Genomic DNA, 20,698 nt, shown 5'->3' with positions numbered 1-20,698 from the left:
AAATCTATATACGCAAAATCCTTAAATAATTAAACCTTTTGACACGTGCATTAATTTCGTTTATTTTCTTTCACATTTATTTAACGGTTGGATCCAAAAGTTGAAGCAACTTCTGGCCTGTGTTTCTCGTGTCACTTGGATGCAAATTAACAAGGCCATATGTCTATGGGCATCCGTTTCCTTCAAGCCACAAATGAAAATAGTACGCGAGGACTACTGTACAAAGCTGATAAAGCTTTAGAGGTGAAAAAAGTGCCTCAAGGTTTAGTTAGAAGTGGAAGGGGGGAGTTATGAAAATCAATGCCAACTTAGATGAGCGTTGAGCGATGTAGACTCTTTCATTTAATCCCTTCATCTACCGTCTTCATGGCATAGGTCCTTGGTGCCTTTAAAACCTCACCTACTTACGATTACCATCAAATCACCCAATCCTCAAACCCCTTCTTACAATTTTCAAATCCCACCACCCCCACCCCCATCGTCTTTTGCCAATAACCCTTCTGCCTTTTGCACCCATTAATTTGCTCGCTCAAAGTGCTAAAAAAATGCCTCACATCCTGCCCGATTTCTCAAACTCAGTAAAGCTCAAGTATGCGAAACTTAGCTACCAATACCTCGTGAATCACATCAAAACCCTAACCCTAATCCCCATCATGCTTGGCATCTCCATAGAGACACTTCGCCTAGGCCCAGATGAGATCCTCAACCTTTGGAACTCTCTCCACGTTAACCTTGTCCAAATCTTCTTATCCACCTTCCTCCTCATCATCATAGCCACCATCTACTTCATGTCAAAGCCACGCACGATCTTCCTAGTGGACTACGCGTGCTTCAAGCCCCCCGTCACGTGCCGCGTCCCTTTCGCCACATTCATGGAACACTCAAGACTCATCCTCAAAAACAATCCCAAAAGCGTGGAGTTCCAAATGAGAATTTTAGAACGATCGGGCCTCGGAGAAGAAACGTGCCTCCCCCCAGCAATCCATTACATTCCACCAAAACCAACCATGGAAGCCGCGAGAGGCGAAGCAGAACACGTGGTCTTCTCAGCAGTGGACTCGTTGTTCAAGAAAACGGGTCTCAAACCAAAGGACATAGACATTCTTATAGTGAATTGCAGCCTCTTTTCTCCAACACCATCTTTATCCGCCATGGTGATCAACAAGTACAAACTAAGAAGTAACATCAAGAGCTTCAACCTCTCTGGAATGGGGTGCAGCGCAGGCCTTATTTCCATCGATTTAGCGCGCGATCTTCTTCAAGTTCATCCAAACTCAAATGCCGTCATTGTGAGCACGGAGATCATAACCCCAAACTATTACCAAGGAAACGAGAGGGCAATGCTTCTTCCTAACTGCTTGTTTAGAATGGGTGGCGCCGCCATTCTCTTATCAAACAGAAAACAAGAACGCAAGAGGGCAAAGTACAGATTAGTCCACGTAGTTCGCACCCACAAGGGCTCCAACGAGAAAGCATTCCGTTGCGTGTTTGAGGAGGAAGACAAGGAGGGCAAAGTGGGGATTTCACTCTCCAAGGACCTTATGGCCATAGCTGGAGAAGCATTAAAGTCCAACATAACTTCAATGGGGCCTCTCGTGCTCCCTGCTTCGGAGCAGTTACTTTTCCTTTTAACCCTCATTGGGAGGAAAATCTTTAACCCTAGGTGGAAGCCCTACATCCCTGACTTCAAACAAGCGTTTGAGCATTTTTGCATCCACGCTGGTGGGCGTGCTGTCATTGATGAGTTGCAGAAGAATCTTCAGCTTTCCGCGGAGCACGTCGAGGCTTCGAGGATGACCCTGCACCGGTTTGGGAACACCTCTTCTTCTTCTTTATGGTATGAGCTGAACTACATTGAGTCCAAGGGGAGGATGAAGAGAGGAGATAGGGTTTGGCAGATTGCGTTTGGAAGTGGATTCAAGTGCAACAGTGCTGTGTGGAGGTGTAATAGAAGCATTCAGACACCCTTTGATGGGCCTTGGGCCGATTGCATTGATCGCTACCCTGTTCACATTCCTGAAATTGTTAAGCTCTAGGCTCTCCGTCATCTAATACATTCTTTTAAGATAATTGGTAATGACTGTCTCTACGATAATGATTAAGAACTTAAAGGTAAAAATATTGTTATTGAAAGATAGAAAATTACATTAAACATTTTATGTTCTTCTATAATTTTTACAATAAAATTTTTTATATTTTAGTACGTTAATGAATGTCCTAAGGACACTAATTAACAAGATCCTTCCTTTAAATACACATTATTATGAGTTAAATTTATTAGAAATCATGAATTTTATAAATTTGTGTGTTTCTTACTGTCTTTTTAATGAATTGCCCCAGTTTATGATTTATAATTTCCCAATAGTTTTAAAAAAATAATAAAAAGGTGTATTAGAAAGAGTCTATTAGATTGGAAAAAGAAAAACACACACACACACAAGGTTCACTGGTTGAGGTGCAGGTTTACTTTTCAAGTTATTTAGTAAAAAGAAATTTAGCTTCTAGGGGTTGTATACTTCCTTTTCACCCTCCGTGACTGTTGTAGCCATACCTAATTTCTCATTCCTTTGTCGTACTTGTTATTCATGTTTCTTTATATTTGGATTTTTTTCCCTAAACAATAATATAAGAGCTAGCTTGTTGTGAGTTTTTTTATAGAGAAATTCACATTGGGACGACTTGTATGATTTCATTGATGTGCGTCATGTAGAGAAATAGAATTCCCTTTCCTATTTGAGTTAGTTGTATTTGCTTGTTGTAAACCCAATAAATTGCAAGTGAAGGCTATAAATAACAATATACAGGTGTTTGATCAAGAATTTTGATATTAGATTTGAGAATATTAAATCAATAAATAAGAGTTTAATTTTAAGACTAAGTTTACTAAATCAAAATACGTAAAAGTTTTTTGTTTTCCAACTAGCAATCTTGATTTCCAATTTAAAGAAATGTATGTTTTCAAAAGTTTATAAAAAGAACAATTTTTATATTAAGTATAAAATGAGTGTTTAGATTATAATATGTAATTCCAACAAACGTGAATAATTTTTGTTGACAAATAGAAAATAAACTTGAATTAACAACATTTATGAATACATGAATATAATTGTGATAGAATAAGAATATAAACAACAAAAGCAATTAAGAAAGAGTCATAGGTAGAAGAAGGTATTATCACAAGGAAAATGAGTCATAAAAAGTAGAATAACATGCCAATTAGAATCGAAAATGAAATAAATGGGCAAGTATGTACATATTTCCATTGCACCAAATAATGCGGCAAAGTTTGGTAGCTAGGAAGTATGCAAATGTTGGAAACCGAATAGAAAATGTACATTCTAGCCTATTTATAATAGCATACGCTCGAAGCTGATAGCAACAAGTGTCTTCAAAAATCATCTTTGTGCTTCAAATCTTGCCACTTGTTTTGTGCCTTTCCTCTTTTCTGAATGATCATCAACAGTCTTTCGTAATTGCACTAATCTTTCTGAATTTTCAGTCTCGACTTCTTTTCTTTCGACTTATTATTCAAAAGCTCTTTTCGATATACACGAGACACTCATAACAACGTTATATTGAATTGAAACATACCTTTTCGACCTATGGTAACCTTCTCTTAACTGTACTTTTTTCGAAATCTTGCTTCCGATAAATAATGAGAAGTCGTCTCTCCTATCACATAGTAAACATTAATCGAAACAATCAATTAGGAACATTTTCTTAAGAAACTTTCGAATGACCCTAACAACACTTTGAATTTCAATAGTAAACTAATCGTACTCATTTACAATCAGAACAAGTAAGGTTGCTATATAACCAAAATTATAAAAATCATCAAAATACCACAAAGGGTCCAAAGAGAGACAAAATAATAAGTAATCGGAGAGAAAAACAAGTGAGATACATCGCAACATGAATCTCCTCTCACACTCATAACAAAATATGTTCCATCAGTCTTCCCTCAATTTTCAATTGTTATGCTTCTCATATGTACTATGTCAAATTTCTCTGCCATTAATGGTCCACTTCATTGTCCCCCTACGCATCCAGCTCACCTCCACATCATATTGTACGATGCCATTAATGACATTGTCCATTTGACCCCTTATAGGAGCAAGACTTTATACCCAAGGTCAAATGAAAGATAAATTTTGGTGAAATAGAAACATACTCCTATGAAAGTTCATGTAAGTCAGCCCAACTAATTAAGGCTTGCACTACTAGAAAAATGTAATTTAGTGACTGAAATTAGGGACTGAAAAACTTCGGTCGCTATTAGGGACCAAAATAGAGACCGACCTGATTCTGTCTCTATTTGTGACTGAATTAGAAACCGAATATAATCAGCTCGGCTAGCTTGCATCACTAACAGGATTAGCGACCGAAATAAGGGGTTGCTGAGACATTCGGTCGCTATTTGTTTGTAAATCCAAATAGATTATAGCGACTGAGTTAGCGACCGAAATCTATAAGATTAGTGACCAAAATCTATGAGATTAGCGACCAAATTTAGTTCGGTCGCGATGTTATGATGATAGCGACCTAATTAAGAAACTAAGTTTTTAGTTTATTATAAATCATAATAAATATATAGTATAATTAAATACATTTTACAGTTTAGATGTATTAAATTAATACATTAGTAATATTTTTAAATTAACAAACCAATATTTACAATATTTTATAAATCATAATAAATATATAATATTTTTAATTATACCATGATAATTTTTAATAAAATTAACAAAAAAAGTGTTTACATTATTTGATTAAGATAAATAAATCATGCTTAACATTTGTGTTTTAATTTATGTTTTGTACAAAATAATTGTTTGTTTATATAATTATTTAAAAATTATAATGAATAAATACCCTTTATGTTATGAAAATATGTCATAATCAAATGTTGTAAAATTAAGTATTTTAAAATATAAGGCATAAGTGTAACACTAATGATTCATTAAGGTTTAATATGGTGTAAGTAAAATTTATACATTGATGAAGACCCAATTTGACTTTAGTAAAACAAGTGCACTAAGCAAAACTCAATAAGATGCAATTTGTAACTTATGCATCCACTAAAAGCCCAAATTGACTTTAATTTAAGGCTTAATTGTGAAATCTATCCCTCTATTTTTTAATTTACTATCTGAGTCCTCCTATATTTCAAAATTCACTTTACTGTTAAATTTTAAATGTTAATTAAACTAGAAAGTTTACCAACATTTTCTTAAAAAATAAGAAATTTAAACATGCTTGAGGCCTTAGAGTGAAAAACACACTCCTTCACCACTACACCAAGTGCTCATTTGAATATTTGGTGCAAAGTATAGTATTAATATAAGTTTTTGGCTTAATTACAAAATTAGTCCCCCTATTTTTTAATTGACTATTTGAATCCTCCTATATTTCAAAATATACTATCTTAGTCCCTAGAGCTGATTTTAACCGTTGACCATTAAATTTTAAACGTTGACTAGACTAGAAAGTTGACTAATATTTTTTAAAAAAATAAGAACTTAGGGTGAAAAACACATTCCTTTACCACTACACCGAATTGCTCATTTAAATATTTGGTGCAAAATATAGTATTAATATAAGTTTTTTGCTTAATTGAAAAATTAGTTCCCAGAGCTAATTTTAACCGTTGACTAACTGTTTACTGTTAAATTTTAAATGTTGACAAGACTAGAAAGTTGACCAATATTTAAAAAAAAAGAATTTAGAGTGAAAAACACACTCCTTTACCACTACACCCAAGTATTCATTTGAATATTTGGATCAAAATATAGTATTAATATAAGTTTTTGGCTTAATTGCAAAATTAGTCCCCAAAGTTGATTTTAACCGTTGACTAACCGTTGACCATTAAATTTTAAACGTTGACTAGATTGGAAAGTTGACCAATATTTTTAAAAAAAAAATAAGAACTTAAAGTGAAAATCACACTCCTTTACCACTATACCCAAGTGCTCATTTGAATATTTGGTGCAAAATATAGTATTAATATAAGTTTTTGGCTTAATTGCAAAATTAGTCCCCAGAGTTGATTTTAACTATTTACTAATCGTTGACAGTTAAATTTTAAATGTTGACTAGATAGGAAGTTGACTAATATTTTTTTAAAAAAAATAAGAACTTAAAAGAATGTTGTAAGAGAGACTAGAATCACGATCCTTGAAATAAGATACACAATCTTTTACCACTTCACTAAAGTGCTCGTTTAAATATTTAGTGCAATATTAATATAAGTTTTATGCGAAAATACTTCAAAATTAAAATTTTATTCTTTTTTATTTATTATATTTTTATAATCTTATATATTATCTTTTAAAATATAATATATAAGATTAAATTCTATTTTCACATAAATTAGAATATGTATACTTATATAAGTTTTATTTTTATTTTATATTTTATATTTTATAATCTTATGTATTTTTATCGCACTATTCAAAACTTATTTTATAAAGTAAATATATAATATAAATTTATCTTTAATGTATATTTTTTTACATAAATTATAATTTCATAAAATGACATTATTTTATTATCTTTTTAATATTTATATATGTGATTTAATGACAATATTTTTTTTTACCAATATTAAAATATTCTTGTTATTTATTATAATATTATTTTTACTTATATTTAACCTTATTTAATTAGGTAAACTTTTTTTAAAAGAATTAAATCATTAAAAAATATTGTCAATAAATCACAAGTATTATTTTACAAGATAAATATGTGAATCATGCAGATTTGGATGATGCTAGAAAGAATTCACTTGATAATGGTTGTCATCATAAAAAAAGGGAGAATGTAAATGTATGAATATAGGTTTTGATGATGCCAAAGTATAATCAAATAAGATTGCTTCAAGAAACATTCAAGGTTAAGCAAAGAGAGACTGCTTCAAGATTAATTCATGGTCAAGCAAACAAGATTAAAAGAATCTCATTGGTTGATTAGCTTTTGCCTCAAAACACATTATTTCCAACATATCAAGGCACCGGTAATCAATTACCAGGTAGTGTAATCGATTACCAGAAGACAAGTTTGTAGATAAGCTTTTTAAAGGGTTTTGAAATTTGAAATTTGAATTTTGAATCTTGTAATCGATTACCAGATGTTTGTAATCAATTACCAGAAATGACACTTCAGAAAACACTTTGAAAAGTCACGACCCTTCAAAATATAATTGTGTAATTGATTACCAGAAACCTATAATTGATTACCAGTGAGAAAATTTCAGAAAAGCTTTTTGAAAAGACACATCTCTTCAAACCATTTTGAAAAGGCACGATGGGCCTATATATATGTGTGTCTGACTTCAAAAAGCAACAGAGAGATGTTCTAAGAGAACTTAATTGTCAAATGCTCTCTCAACAACTTTTGGGCAGACACTTGCAAATCTATTGAGAATTCTTGTAGGATCTTTAATTTGTATCATTTACTCCAAAGGAGAGAAATCTTTCTGTTCATCTTGAACTCAGTTGTAATCGAGAGATTGGTTGTGAAACACCCTAATATATATATATATTATTAGAAATTATGTTTGATGTTTGATTCTTTGTTGCGTTATTTTCATCCGTAATTATTTTTAAGGAGGTTAATTTAGTTAATAGAGGGGTGTGGATAGATAAGGCTCTAGCTTCTCAAAGAAGCCTCTTGAGAAAGCTTCTCAAAGAAGCCACGAGGAAGCTTCTGGAGGAAGCCTCTTAATGAAGCTTCTGGAGAAAGCTACATGAAGCTGCCTCGGTAAAAACGCTGCCCAGCCTTCGTTAATCGTTGGATCTTCTCCAAGTATGGTCTACAACTTCACAAGACACTTGTCCATGATCTGACCGTTGGGATCTTTGAGAAAATGTTTGGAGTGTGCTAGAATATTCCGTTCCCGAAAGCATCTCTTATTTAAGCATTTCAGCCTTTGCTTTCGTGTAGCTTAGGAAAAACATCATTTCTTCTTCTTTCTTTCTTCCAAATCCATTTCTAAAGTCCCAAGCACTTTCTCCATCACCCATAGCCACCATTAGCCACCACAAACCATCATTGTTCTCCATTGAAACCCCACACCGAGAGGAACCCTTCAACCGAAGCGGAATCTTCCAACTTGGCTTGCGGTTTCGATAGAGAATGAAACCCTAATCCGACCTTTCGTTTTCTTTCAAGTTAACCATGGTTCTATGCTTGTTTCTTGTTAGTTTCATCTTGTCTTTGCATCTTTTCTGACTTTGGAACCGCCATTGCATGTCTTATGCTTCCTTTGAAAAACCTTAGAGAAAGAGACTTTGTAAACGTTATCCTTTCATGAAATGCATGTTATTTTCCGAACCTACACTGAACCCTGGTCACATTGGCGTGGTCGGAATTTTCAAATGACGTTCCTTTGTAAAACCCGAAATGCTCTCAGCTCTTTCGTGTAGTGATGGGGGTGTTTGACCTAGAGCACTGTTCCTAGCTTTGTTTTCTGAAATCCATACTAAGTCTCTTTCGTTTTGGCATGGTAGAGGCTTGTGTGGAATCGACGAGCAAGGACAAAAAGGAATCTTCAAGTGACGCAACGAGGAATCCGCGGGGTAGCTCACGATAGGTAAGGGGAGTTTATTATGAAATTTATCGTTTTAACACCATAGTTAGGGTCAGGGAACCTAACTATGCGGATATTTGCCTGTCTCTGTTGCATGCTGATTTTTCTTCAAAGAAAATTACGTTTTAACTAATGGGATGCGATATATATATATGTATATGTATATATATATATATATATATATATATATATATATATATATATATGTATGTATGTATGTATGTATTGTGATGAATGATATTGTTTTGGTTGTTTGAAATGTGTTGTTTGAAGACCGTGTGTGTGGAAATGATATTGTTGTGTTTGTTTGAATTGTTGTTGATGTTGTTATAGAGGATTTTAATTGATATGTGATGATAATGATAATTATGATGATATTGATTTGAGATGACGTTGTTAATAAAGACCATGTCAACATGAATTGTTATTATTGATGAATATGTGAATATGAAATGAGGTTGTTGTTGTTGTTGATAACGTCATTGAGATGAGATGATATTTATGTTGTGAATGACATGGAAATGGAATGTGGATTGATGTTGGAAATGCATTGGCGTGTGCATGTTGTGTATGTTCGTGGGGGGCACTGTGCACTGACCTTCCAGGGTCTTTGGCACTAGCTTTTGGCCACCATCATACGTCGTATAGAGTATATGTCATGGGGGGTAGAGTGCACTGACCTTGTCGGATGGCCCAGACGTGGGTAACTAGCGTGGTTAGAGAATCTAAGCATTTCTGAGGGGATGCTTAGGCGCTTTAATTGGTCCATGGTCTTTGGCACTTACTTTTGGCCATGATCATAGCTCATACGACACAGGAAATAGAGTAACTGTGGCCAAGTGTACTTTGTACTAGGGGGCTTGTCACCTGGTAGGGAACACCTTTGGGCTCCCAGGCTGATCACCTATGGGAGGGGGGCTGTTATGTGCACAACCGGGTGGTCTCGACAAACTCAGCACAGTTCCCTAAGTGAGAGTGTTGTGTGGACACGCTTAGGCTATTTCCTGAGATTTGGTTGTTGTTGGTACGTACCACATTGCATTTGAGTGTTGAGTCAGGTGCCTGCATCATTCTGTGCAGTCTTGATTGGGTTCATGGATGGATGATGAGTAATTATTGAATGTGGATGATGAATATTTGTTGGATATGAGTGTTGAATAATGATTGTTGTGTATGCTCATCATGTTTGCCTATGTTCCTTGCTAATTGTGGTTATTTGGAATTGGTATTGGTTCTTTTTATAATAAACTCACCCTTGCAATTTTGTATCATGTGGTCAATACCTGTGATGATCACGAACCTTGTTCGTGGGAGCAGAATGACAGTGGCAGGGTGTAGGGAGTAAGATTCTAGTGAGGAGTCGCCGAGCCGACGTGATGATGTTGGCGTTATTTAGGGAGAGAGTTGTGTTTTGTAATCAACTCCTTCGTAGTTGGTTTTTAAGTTTTATTTTGTTGAGTTAAAGATGTAAAACTGGAATTTTAATTATATATATGAACATATTTAATTTTCGTTATGTGTATGACATGTACCGAATTATTGTTTCTATGTAATTATGCATATTCACTTAAGTAATGGCGTGTTGTTGGATGAATTTATGTTGTGACAAAATCACTTCTATTTTCATAAGCAAAAATTAAGGGAGTTCTTTTTATAAAAATTGAAATTATCGAATATTAGAATGTGGATACCGTAGCGACGAGGCGGGTCGTTACATTTAGTGGTATCAAAGCAGGTCGAACCTTTCGGCCAGTGAGTTGTGAGTCTGCTATGTTTTTCTGTGCATTCTCTGGTTGTTTTGTTGAATGCTTGGTGTTGGTTGTTTGCTGATGTTTGATGTTCGTTGTTTGCTATTAGCACTTACTCACTAGTTGTGTTTTAATTAGCTATAGAGATTTGATTGTTGTAGTCATATTGAATTTGTTTTTCTGATGTCTGCTATACCATGAATTTCAATGCCGGGTCACGAATTATCAGACTGGCCACCTGTATGATTTGTGAAGGGCAATGGAATGATATGGCAATCGATCAGAAAATGAAAATGATGGAAAGTGGGTGTTAATGTCTTGAGGTATCAACTCTCAAGAGTAACTGAGTAGGAATTTGTGATGGTTGTGATTGTTGTGTGGTTCTTTGTTTGTGTGTATTCCTTCCACGTCTAACTCCCTGGTGTGTATAGGGAGTGATGGTTGGACGGAATGATCGTGCGATAGCGGATGCCCTTCAAGCCTTAGCTTAGGCTATAGGGAATCCGAATAGAGGAGATTTCTGGTAGGATATTCTTGATTGATTTGATTTTTTGATGTTATTATTGGTATGGACTAGTTATCTTCCAACCATGTCTTGTTGAACTGTTTTGATAAAAGTGTGGTGTTTGATGATTCTAGAGTGAGTAAGGATATGATGTTTATCTCTGCCAACCAAGTTGTGACATCTTTAAAGGAAGATGGTCAAGTATACATGATCATGTCTAGCCTCGAAGTAGAGACAAAGGTTTCTATGTGTGACCTCCCTGTTGTTAGAGAGTTTCCGGAAGTGTTTCCTGAGGATATATTCGGTCTGCCATCTGAGAGAGAGATAGAGTCTTCCATAGACTTAGTACCTGGTGCTGGACCCATATCCATAGCTCCTTATAGGATATCTCCTGTAGAGTTAACTGAGCTTAAGAAACAGTTAGAGGAGTTGTTGGATAAGCAGTTTGTTAGGCCTAGTGTGTCTCCGTAGGGAGCCCCAGTGTTGCTAGTGAAGAAGAAAGATGGAACCATGAGGTTGTGTGTGGATTACTGCCAGTTGAATAAGGTAACGATTAAGCATAAGTACCCTTTTCCTAGAATAGATGACCTTATGGACCAGCTGGTAGGAGCTTGTGTGTTTAGTATGGTAGACCTTAGGTCGGGTTATCATCAGATCCGAGTGAAGTCTGAGGATATACCCAAGACTACTTTTAGGACTCGTTACGGTCACTATGAGTATCTAGTCATGCCCTTTGGTGTGACTAATGCTCCATGAGTGTTTATGGACTAAATGAATAGAGTTTTTCACCCTTACCTTGATAGTTTTGTGGTAGTATTTATAGATGATATTTTGGTATACTTCAGGACTAGAGAGGAACATGAAGAACATTCGAGGATTGTGTTGCATACCCTTAAGGACCGACAACTCTATGCTAAGCTGTCCAAGTGTGAGTTCTGGTTAGAGAAAGTTAGCTTCCTAGGGCATGTGATATCTCAAGGGGGTATAGCTGTGGATCCCTCAAAGATAGAAGTTGTTCTTAAGTGGGAGAGTCCTAAGTCTGTTTTTGAGATTAAGAGTTTTCTAGGTTTAGCAGGATATTACTGGAGATTCATAGAAGGTTTCTCCAAGTTGGCTCTACCTTTAACTAAACTGACTCGTAAGGGTCAAGCTTTTGTGTGGGATACCCAATGAGAGCATAGTTTCCAGACCCTTAAGGAAAGATTGACGACCGCTCCAGTGCTAGTTTTGCCTAACCCAAGAGAACCCTTTGAGGTGTATTGTGATGCATCAAATATGGGTTTAGGCGGAGTGTTGATGCAGAATGGCCAAGTGGTGGCCTATGCTTCTAGACAGCTAAAGACTCATGAGAGGAATTATCCCACCCAAGATCTAGAGTTGGCTGCTGTAGTTTTTGCCCTTAAGATTTGGAGACATTATCTGTTTGGCTCTAAGTTCGAGGTGTTTAGTGATCATAAGAGCCTTAAGTACTTGTTTAGTCAGAAGGAGTTGAACATGAGACAAAGGAGATGGTTAGAGTTTCTTAAGGATTATGATTTTGAGCTTAGCTACCATCCCGGTAAAGCCAATGTAGTGGCTGATGCCTTGAGTAGGAAATCTCTACATATGTCTTCCTTGATGGTTAGAGAGATGGATCTCTTGGAACAGTTTAGAGACCTTAGTCTTGCATGTGAGGTTACTCCTAATAGTGTAAGATTAGGAACTTTGAGGATCACTAGTGAGTTACTAGGTGATATCAGGGAAGTTCAGAAGATTGATCCTTTTCTAAGGACTCAGTTAGAGGCTATAGAGTCAGGAAGGGACAGTAGTTTCAATATTGGATCAGATGGAGTTTTGAGACTCCAAGATAGGATTTGTGTTCCCAATGTGCCTGAACTTAGGAAGATGATCTTAGAGGAAGGACATAGGAGTAATTTGAGCATCCATCCTGGTGCTACCAAGATGTATCATGATTTAAAGACGATGTTTTGGTGGCCCAACATGAAGAGAGAGGTTAGTGAGTTTGTGTATGCATGCCTAGTCTGTCAGAAGGCTAAGATAGAACATCAGAGACCTTAAGGGAAGTTACAACCCTTAGAGATACCCCAGTGGAAGTGGGACAATATTTCCATGGATTTTGTGGTAGGACTACCTAGAACCCCTAGAGGTTTAGATTCTATCTGGGTTATTGTTGACAGATTGACTAAGTCTGCTCACTTCATTCCCATTAATATCAGATTTTCCTTGGAGAAGTTGACCATCTTGTATATAAGTGAGGTTATCAGGTTACATGGTGTGCCATCTAGCATAGTATCTGATAGAGATCCTAGATTTACCTCTAGATTTTGGGAGAGCTTGAACAGAGAGTTGGGAACCAAGCTTAGACTGAGTTCAGCCTACCATCCTCAGACTGATGGCCAAACTGAACGGACCATTCAGTCGTTGGAGGACCTTTAAAGAGCATGTGTCTTAGAGTAGAAGGGAAGCTGGGAGAGTTTTCTTCCATTGATAGAGTTCACTTATAATAACAGTTTTCACTCTACCATTGGCATGACTCCCTATGAAGCTTTGTATGGTAAAAGGTGTAGGACACCCCTATGTTGGTTAGAGCCAGGAGAAGGCCTCACCTTAGGACCAGAAGTAGTACAACAAACCATTGAGAAAGTTAAGTTAATTCAGGAAAGGATGAGGACTACTCAGAGTAGGCAGAAGAGTTATCATGATAAGAGGAGGAAAGATATGGAATTCGAGGTTGGTAATCATGTATTCTTGAGAGTCACTCCATGGACTGGGGTTGGTCGAGCATTGAAATCCCAAAAACTCACACCTCGCTTTATTGGTCCTTTCCAAATTCTTAAGAAAGTTGGCCCTATGGCATACCAAATTGCACTACCCCCGTCTCTTTCTAATCTTCACAATGTCTTTCATGTGTCTCAACTCCGTAAGTATATCCGTGATCCATCCCATGTGATTGAATTTGATGATGTACAAGTGAAGGAGAATTTGGCATATGAAACATTGTCTTTGAGGATCGAGGATAGGTGAACAAAGCACCTAAGAGGGAAAGAGATTCCGTTGGTCAAGGTGATCTGGGGAGGTGCATCAGGAGAAGATGCCACGTGGGAATTAGAAAGTCAGATGCAAGAAGCTCACCCATCCTTGTTTGATTAAGGTAAATTTCGAGGACGAAATTTCTAAAAGGGTGGGAGAGTTGTAACACCCTGATAGGTGCAATATATTTTAACTGTGTCTAAGAGACATAATGTGTCTAAGAGACATTAGGCATAATGTGTCTAAGAGACATTAGGCATAATCAATTTGAAGACTCCCTAATTGGAACAGTCGAAACCAGCCTAAGACAAGGTCCAATATATTTTAACTGTTATCCAAACAAAACAGTGAGTCTGATGGACAGAAACATTCTTGACTCTCTGTTCTTAAATATCCACTTTCATAGCCTTGACATGAAAGAAGGATCAATCCCAGCAGCCTTAATATATAGGATCCAGTACAAGGTCATGAATACTTGTGCATCTAGAGTCCTGTTAAAACCTCAAAAAGGAGAAACAACTTTGTTTATCACTGATATGATGAAGGCTAACGTTTCTCTTCCGAGAAAAATAAAATGGGATGAAGTAACTCTTCCCGAAAGATGGGTTATGGATAAGGCAACACCGTCTATTCCCCGACCCGCTCCAACCATAGAGCATATTAAGCAAGATAACTCCAGAAAGGTAGAGATAACCTTCAATAGGAGAAATTCTTTTTCATCAAGGATAAAAGCCTCTAGGTCTGAATATGAGTCAGCCAGAAGGTCTTTTTCAGTTAGAACCCGTTCAATTCTAGTAGGACTAACCAGATTTGAGTCACATAACTAGTTCCCTACTGTAAACCTCCAAGGATTAGACACTACTTCTAGCATACCTAGAACAACTTACAACCAAGAACAGGAGGACGACCAAAAGTCGATCCAATCCCCAACATACTCTTCTATGGAACCTTATGATGTTATCTGACAACTTTAGCATTGATAAGGAAACCCTCAGGAAAGATTTCTATTCTCCGGAGAATGAACCTCAAAGGAGATGGTTTTTCCAACATTACAAGGGTACAAACAGAAACCTAATCCAAGACAAGTTCTATGAATTTGTCGAAAGAGTCAAAATTAATGTCCTTTTCTTTGATTGGTTTCATGCTTATGCCATCAGAAAGGATATAGATTACCCTTGGAAACAAGAAATCATAGGTGATCCAACAACAAATGTTATAACAAACTGGCAAGTGAGAGATGGTGAGTTAATCCAATCGGAATTACCTCCCCCAACACAATATCAACTACCAAATATCAAAGACAGTAATAATAAACCTGTCATGGCAATTCCATTCAAAACAAAAGATGTCAACGAGGAAGTAACCTCTAAAGACATTAAAAGCCTAATGGAACAGGCAAATTATACCAATAAATACTTACAAGCTTTAGGAGAAACCATTAAAACTAAAGTAGTTCCTAAACAAAAATCAATTGAGGGAGCTTCGCCAAGTGTCCCCATCGAAATTGAAAAACCTTTATTCAAACCTTTCAAAGTTAGTGAGAAGGCTAAACGAAAAATTAGGGAACTTAGAAAAGCTAAATCCTTAACTGAAGGCGTAGGTGACAATCATAGTGAATTACTAAACAAGATTGGTAGTTTACTTAAGGTCATTCCAGATACTCCCCAAGCCTCGGAAAATACTTCTAAAATGGTAACAAGAAGTACCTCCAAATTAATTAATGTTATTAATGAAGATAGTGACCAAAACTCAGATAACACAACTGAGATAGGATCACTATCAGAAAAGAATATAAATCCAATTAATTCCAAAAACTGGAAAACACCCTCCAAATTATATTATCAACGTCCAACTGCCCCTGACCTTCTACTAGAAGAAAGAGGTGAAAACAATTTTAAAAGTTTTAGTGCAAATAACATCTACGAATGGAACATAGATGCACAAACGGAGTATAACATCATGAATACACTCCAACATATGACCATGGTAGCCACGGCTTACCAAACCTCCCATGAATGTTCGGAAGAAACCATTATAGATATCTTAGTGGCAGGATTTTCTGGCCAACTAAAAGGATGGTGGGATAATTATCTCACTAATGAAGAGAAATCAAAAATTTACAGCGCAGTTAAGACGGATCTCAATGGAAAAGTCATTACTAATGACGATGATAAAGAGATTCCTGACGCTGTTAACACATTAATATTTACAATAGCCCAACATTTCATTGGAGACCCATCCTTGTGGAAAGACAGATCCGCAGAATTATTATCAAATCTTAAGTGTAGAACCTTAGCAGATTTTAGGTGGTACAGAGATACTTTCCTAACTAGGGTTTACACAAGAGAAGACAGTCAACAACCTTTTTGGAAAGAAAAATTTCTAGCTGGTCTTCCCAGATCATTAGGAGACAAAGTTAGAGATAAAATCCGTAGTCAATCTGCCAATGGAGACATTCCATATGAAAACTTAAGTTATGGTCAATTAATTTCCTATGTCCAAAAGGTAGCCTTAAAAATCTGCCAGGACGACAAGATTCAGAGGCAATTAGCCAAAGAAAAAGCTCAAACAAAGAGAGATTTAGGTTCCTTCTGTGAACAATTTGGCTTACCAGCCTGTCCAAAACAAAAGAAAAAACAAACCTCTAGGAAAGAAGCCCATGATCATAAGCCAGCCAATAACAGAAGATTTTCAAAACGAAGATACTCTCAAAAACCCTCAACCAGTAGGGAAATAGAAAATCCTAAACAAAAAATAAAATAAAAAATAACGTGCTACAATTGTGGAAAACAAGGCCACATTAGCAAATATTGTAGACTAAAGAAGAAGTTAAGAAACCTTAACCTAGAACCCTCAATTGAAGAGCAAATAAACAATTTGCTCATAGAAACCTCGGAGGAGGAAACAGAAACAGAAACTTCATCCTCCGTACTTTCTGATGAAAACCTAAACCTAATCCAACAAGATGACCAACTATCATCAACAGATGATGATGGGCAAATCAATACTCTAACGAGAGAACAAGATCTCTTGTTTGAAGCAATCAATTCCATACCTGACCCCCAGGAAAAGAAGGTTTTCCTGGAAAAACTCAAGAAAACATTAGAGGTAAAACCTAGACAAAAGGATTTTATCACGAACAACAAATTTGATGTAAGTAACATACTCAAGAGACTAGAAAATTCTTCAACAAAGCCAACGACAATTCAAGATCTCCAAACAGAGATAAACAATCTAAAAAGAGAGGTAAAAGAACTTCGTCAACAACAAGAAATTCATCAGATCATTCTTTCTCGGCTTGAGGAAAATAATGATTCTGAAAGTGCCAACAACAGTGAAGAAAATCAACCAGAAAATTTAGAAGATGATATGTTTATGGGATTAATCAACAAGATTAAAATCCAAAAATTTTACATAAGCATAAAGATAATTATTAATGATTTTATTTTAGAAACAATGGCCCTATTTGACACAGGGGTTGATTCAAACTGCATTTTAGAAGGATTAATTCCTACAAAATTCTTTGAGAAAACCTCAGAAAAACTAAGTACGGCAAACGGCTCAAAATTAAAAATTAATTTTAAGCTATCAAATGCAATCATTGAAAACCAATGTCTTAGGATCAACACAAACTTTCTTCTGGTAAAAAACCTTAAGAATGAAGTAATCTTAGGAACGCCCTTCATTAGAGCCCTGTTTCCCATCCAAATATCTAATGAAGGAATAACCACAAATTATTTAGGAAGAAAGATTATATTTAATTTTTCTACTAAACCAATTTCCAGAAATATAAATTTCATAGAAAATAAGATTAATCAAATTAGCTTCTTAAAAGAAGAAGTATCTTTTAATAATATTCAGATACAACTAGGAAAACCCCAAGTAAAAGATAAAATTCAATCTTTACTAAATCATATTGAATCAACTGTCTGTTCTGATTTGCCACATGCATTTTGGGACTGAAAGAAACATATTGTTGATCTCCCCTATGAGAAAGACTTTAGGGAAAAACAAATTCCCACAAAAGCCAGACCGATCCAAATGAATGAAGAACTTCTTCAATACTGTCAAAAGGAAATCAAGGATTTGCTTGATAAAGGCCTAATCTGGAAAAGCAAAAGCCCATGGTCTTGTGCGGCTTTTTATGTCAACAAACAATCTGAGATTGAGCGTGGAACACCCCGCTTAGTCATAAATTACAAACCACTAAATCAAGCATTACAATGGATTAGATATCCTATTCCAAACAAAAGAGATTTGCTTAACAGATTAAATTCTGCAAAGATATTCTCAAAGTTTGATATGAAATCTGGATTTTGGCAAATCCAAATCCAAGAATCAGATAGGTACAAAACAACGTTTACTGTACCTTTCGGGCAATATGAGTGGAACGTAATTCCATTCGGACTGAAGAATGCCCCTTCAGAATTTCAAAAAATTATGAACGATATTTTTAATCCCTATTCAAAATTTGTCATTGTCTACATAGATGATGTTTTAATCTTTTCCCAAAACATTGACCAGCATTTCAAACATCTCCAAACCTTCATCCATATCATCAAACAAAATGGTTTGGCAGTCTCCAAATCAAAAATCAATCTTTTCCAAACACGAATTCGATTCCTTGGTCACAATATTTATCAAGGTACAATTGTTCCAATCGAAAGGTCAATTGAGTTTGCTAGCAAATTCCCCAACCAAATCTTAGACAAAACCCAGTTACAAAGATTTCTAGGTTGTCTAAATTACGTAGGTGAATTTGTCCCCTACTTAAACAATATTGTCAAACCATTGCATGATAGGCTAAAGAAAAATCCGCCTCCTTGGTCTGACCTCCATACCCAAACAGTTAAAGAAATCAAAGTTAAAGTCCAATCCATAAAATGTCTGTATCTTCCCATTCCACAGGCATTCAAAATTGTCGAAACTGATGCATCAGACATCGGTTACGGTGGCATCCTCAAACAACAAGTACATGGTCAAGAACATGTCATCGCATATACTTCAAAACACTGGAATCCTGCACAATTAAAGTATTCAACTGTTAAAAAAGAAGTTTTAGCAATTGTTTTGTGCATTTCGAAATTTCAATCTAATTTATTAAATCAAAAATTTTTAGTAAGAGTTGACTGCAAATCAGCCAAAGATATTTTACAGAAGGATGTAAAAAACCTTGCCTCAAAACAGATTTTTGCAAGATGGCAAGCAATTTTAAGTGTCTTTGATTTTAATATAGAATATATCAAGGGCTCTTCCAACTCTCTACCTGACTACCTCACCCGTGAATTTTTACAGAAAATTCCCGATGCCTCCTAAGGTGTCTAGTTCCTCTGGCAGAGGAGGAAGATCCAGTACGAAAGGTAAAGAAGTTCTACTGGCTCTACCAGAGCCAATAACCAAAAAGGCAACTACAACATCTTCTGGGTCACCTACCCAGACTGGGTCATCAACCCAGAAAGGAAAACTTGAAGGGTCATTGACCCAAACAACTACCGTCAAATCTGAGTCATCAACTCAGGAATCTCCAAAACCAACAACAACCAAACAGACCGTGGCTGACTATGCCTGGTCAATACAAACTCTCATGGCCTTAGAGGATATAGGCCTCACCAAAATACCAAAATTAGCCAAAAAGACCTGGGCAGAAATGGCCTCAGAATCAGACGATGATTCTGAAACAGATCTGCAAAAACAAATCCAAAAGGCCAAACAGACCAAAACCGTTTGTAACCAAAAACCAAGCCAATCGTTGACTCAACAAGAATCAACACCACAACCCGGTAACAGTTACATTTCAAAAAACAAATTTTTCAATGTTTTACAAATGGAACCAGAATACTGGGACAAGAATCCTTTCAAAGCAACCACCAAAGTATTCCCCCAGGGATTCCATTACAGGCCAATAGCCGCAAACAAAAACCGCAAATTCTACGAATTCATCCTAATAGATACAAACTCAGTATCTATTAAACACTTCAATGACCCCAAAGATCCAAATTTAAATACCCATTCCACAATCCAAATCCTGAAGGTTATGCAGCCACGACATTATGGCTCAAACTTAAACCAACCCAAAAAATTCTCTGCACCATTTGATCCTGCAGGGTATAATTATTGGGATTACGTTGACGCCTGGACCAATGTGTTCTGGCATCAAAATAGTAAATTCAAGCATTCATGGCTGATTTACTTCAAAAATAATACTGCATATAATTTTCCAAATTGGTTCCTCCAATGGTGGAACTACTTCGGACCAATTCCACAAATATTTCCAGAAGAAGTCCAACAGGGATTCGAACAATTCAACAAGCTCTATAATAGCAAGGAATCATGAATTCCGGCAAATTTAAAGTATTTTTCCAGTTTTGCCTTGTCATGGATCTTTTCATGGCAATACAGATACGGAAAAACTGAAAACAACAAGCAATATCCACCCTTACAGAGACACGCCTTTGTAAAATGGTGGTCACAATTCGATACTTCAAAGGCTGCTCCAGATCAAGTCAAGAACTGGTTCCAGAGCAATCCTGAGTTCCTTAAACCTGCTGATCCAGAGACATCTTTGTTTCTAAATCAGAAGTCGCAACTGGCAGCATTCTTAGCAAGCTCAAAATCTAAAGAAAGTCTTGCTCAGAATCTCAAAGAAGTTCTCCAACTACTTCAACAAGAAGTGGAAGAAGAACCTTCCAAGAAGGAAGCTGAATCATTAGAGACTAATGATGACCAAGAAGATGATCCATTCTACCAGAATGAAGATGACTGTTTTGGTATATCATTGGACGACGATTAATTAGTTGTAATAATCATGAATTATTGTAACTAATT

General features: G+C 36.1%; 2 protein-coding genes across 2 annotated transcripts; both read left to right on the top strand.

The window, feature by feature from the left end:
- The first annotated feature begins 424 nt into the window (after positions 1–424).
- On the top strand, positions 425–2,070 carry LOC100811728 (3-ketoacyl-CoA synthase 6). The gene has a single exon (XM_003531878.5). It carries the CDS (start codon positions 546–548, stop codon positions 2,034–2,036), a length of 1,491 nt encoding a protein of 496 aa, XP_003531926.1. The 5' UTR covers positions 425–545; the 3' UTR covers positions 2,037–2,070.
- Positions 2,071–10,993: 8,923 nt separating this feature from the next.
- On the top strand, positions 10,994–12,016 carry LOC113002324 (uncharacterized). The gene is made up of 2 exons (XM_026129421.2): positions 10,994–11,286; positions 11,689–12,016. The coding sequence occupies exons 1-2, from the start codon at positions 10,994–10,996 to the stop codon at positions 12,014–12,016; spliced, it is 621 nt and encodes a 206-aa protein (XP_025985206.2).
- The last annotated feature ends 8,682 nt before the right edge of the window (positions 12,017–20,698 follow it).

This window comes from Glycine max, chromosome 8, assembly GCF_000004515.6.
Source record: "Glycine max cultivar Williams 82 chromosome 8, Glycine_max_v4.0, whole genome shotgun sequence".
NCBI classification, from domain to species: domain Eukaryota; kingdom Viridiplantae; phylum Streptophyta; class Magnoliopsida; order Fabales; family Fabaceae; genus Glycine; species Glycine max.
Note: the sequence above shows the minus strand (reverse complement) of the source record. Positions and strands in the feature narration are given on the sequence as shown.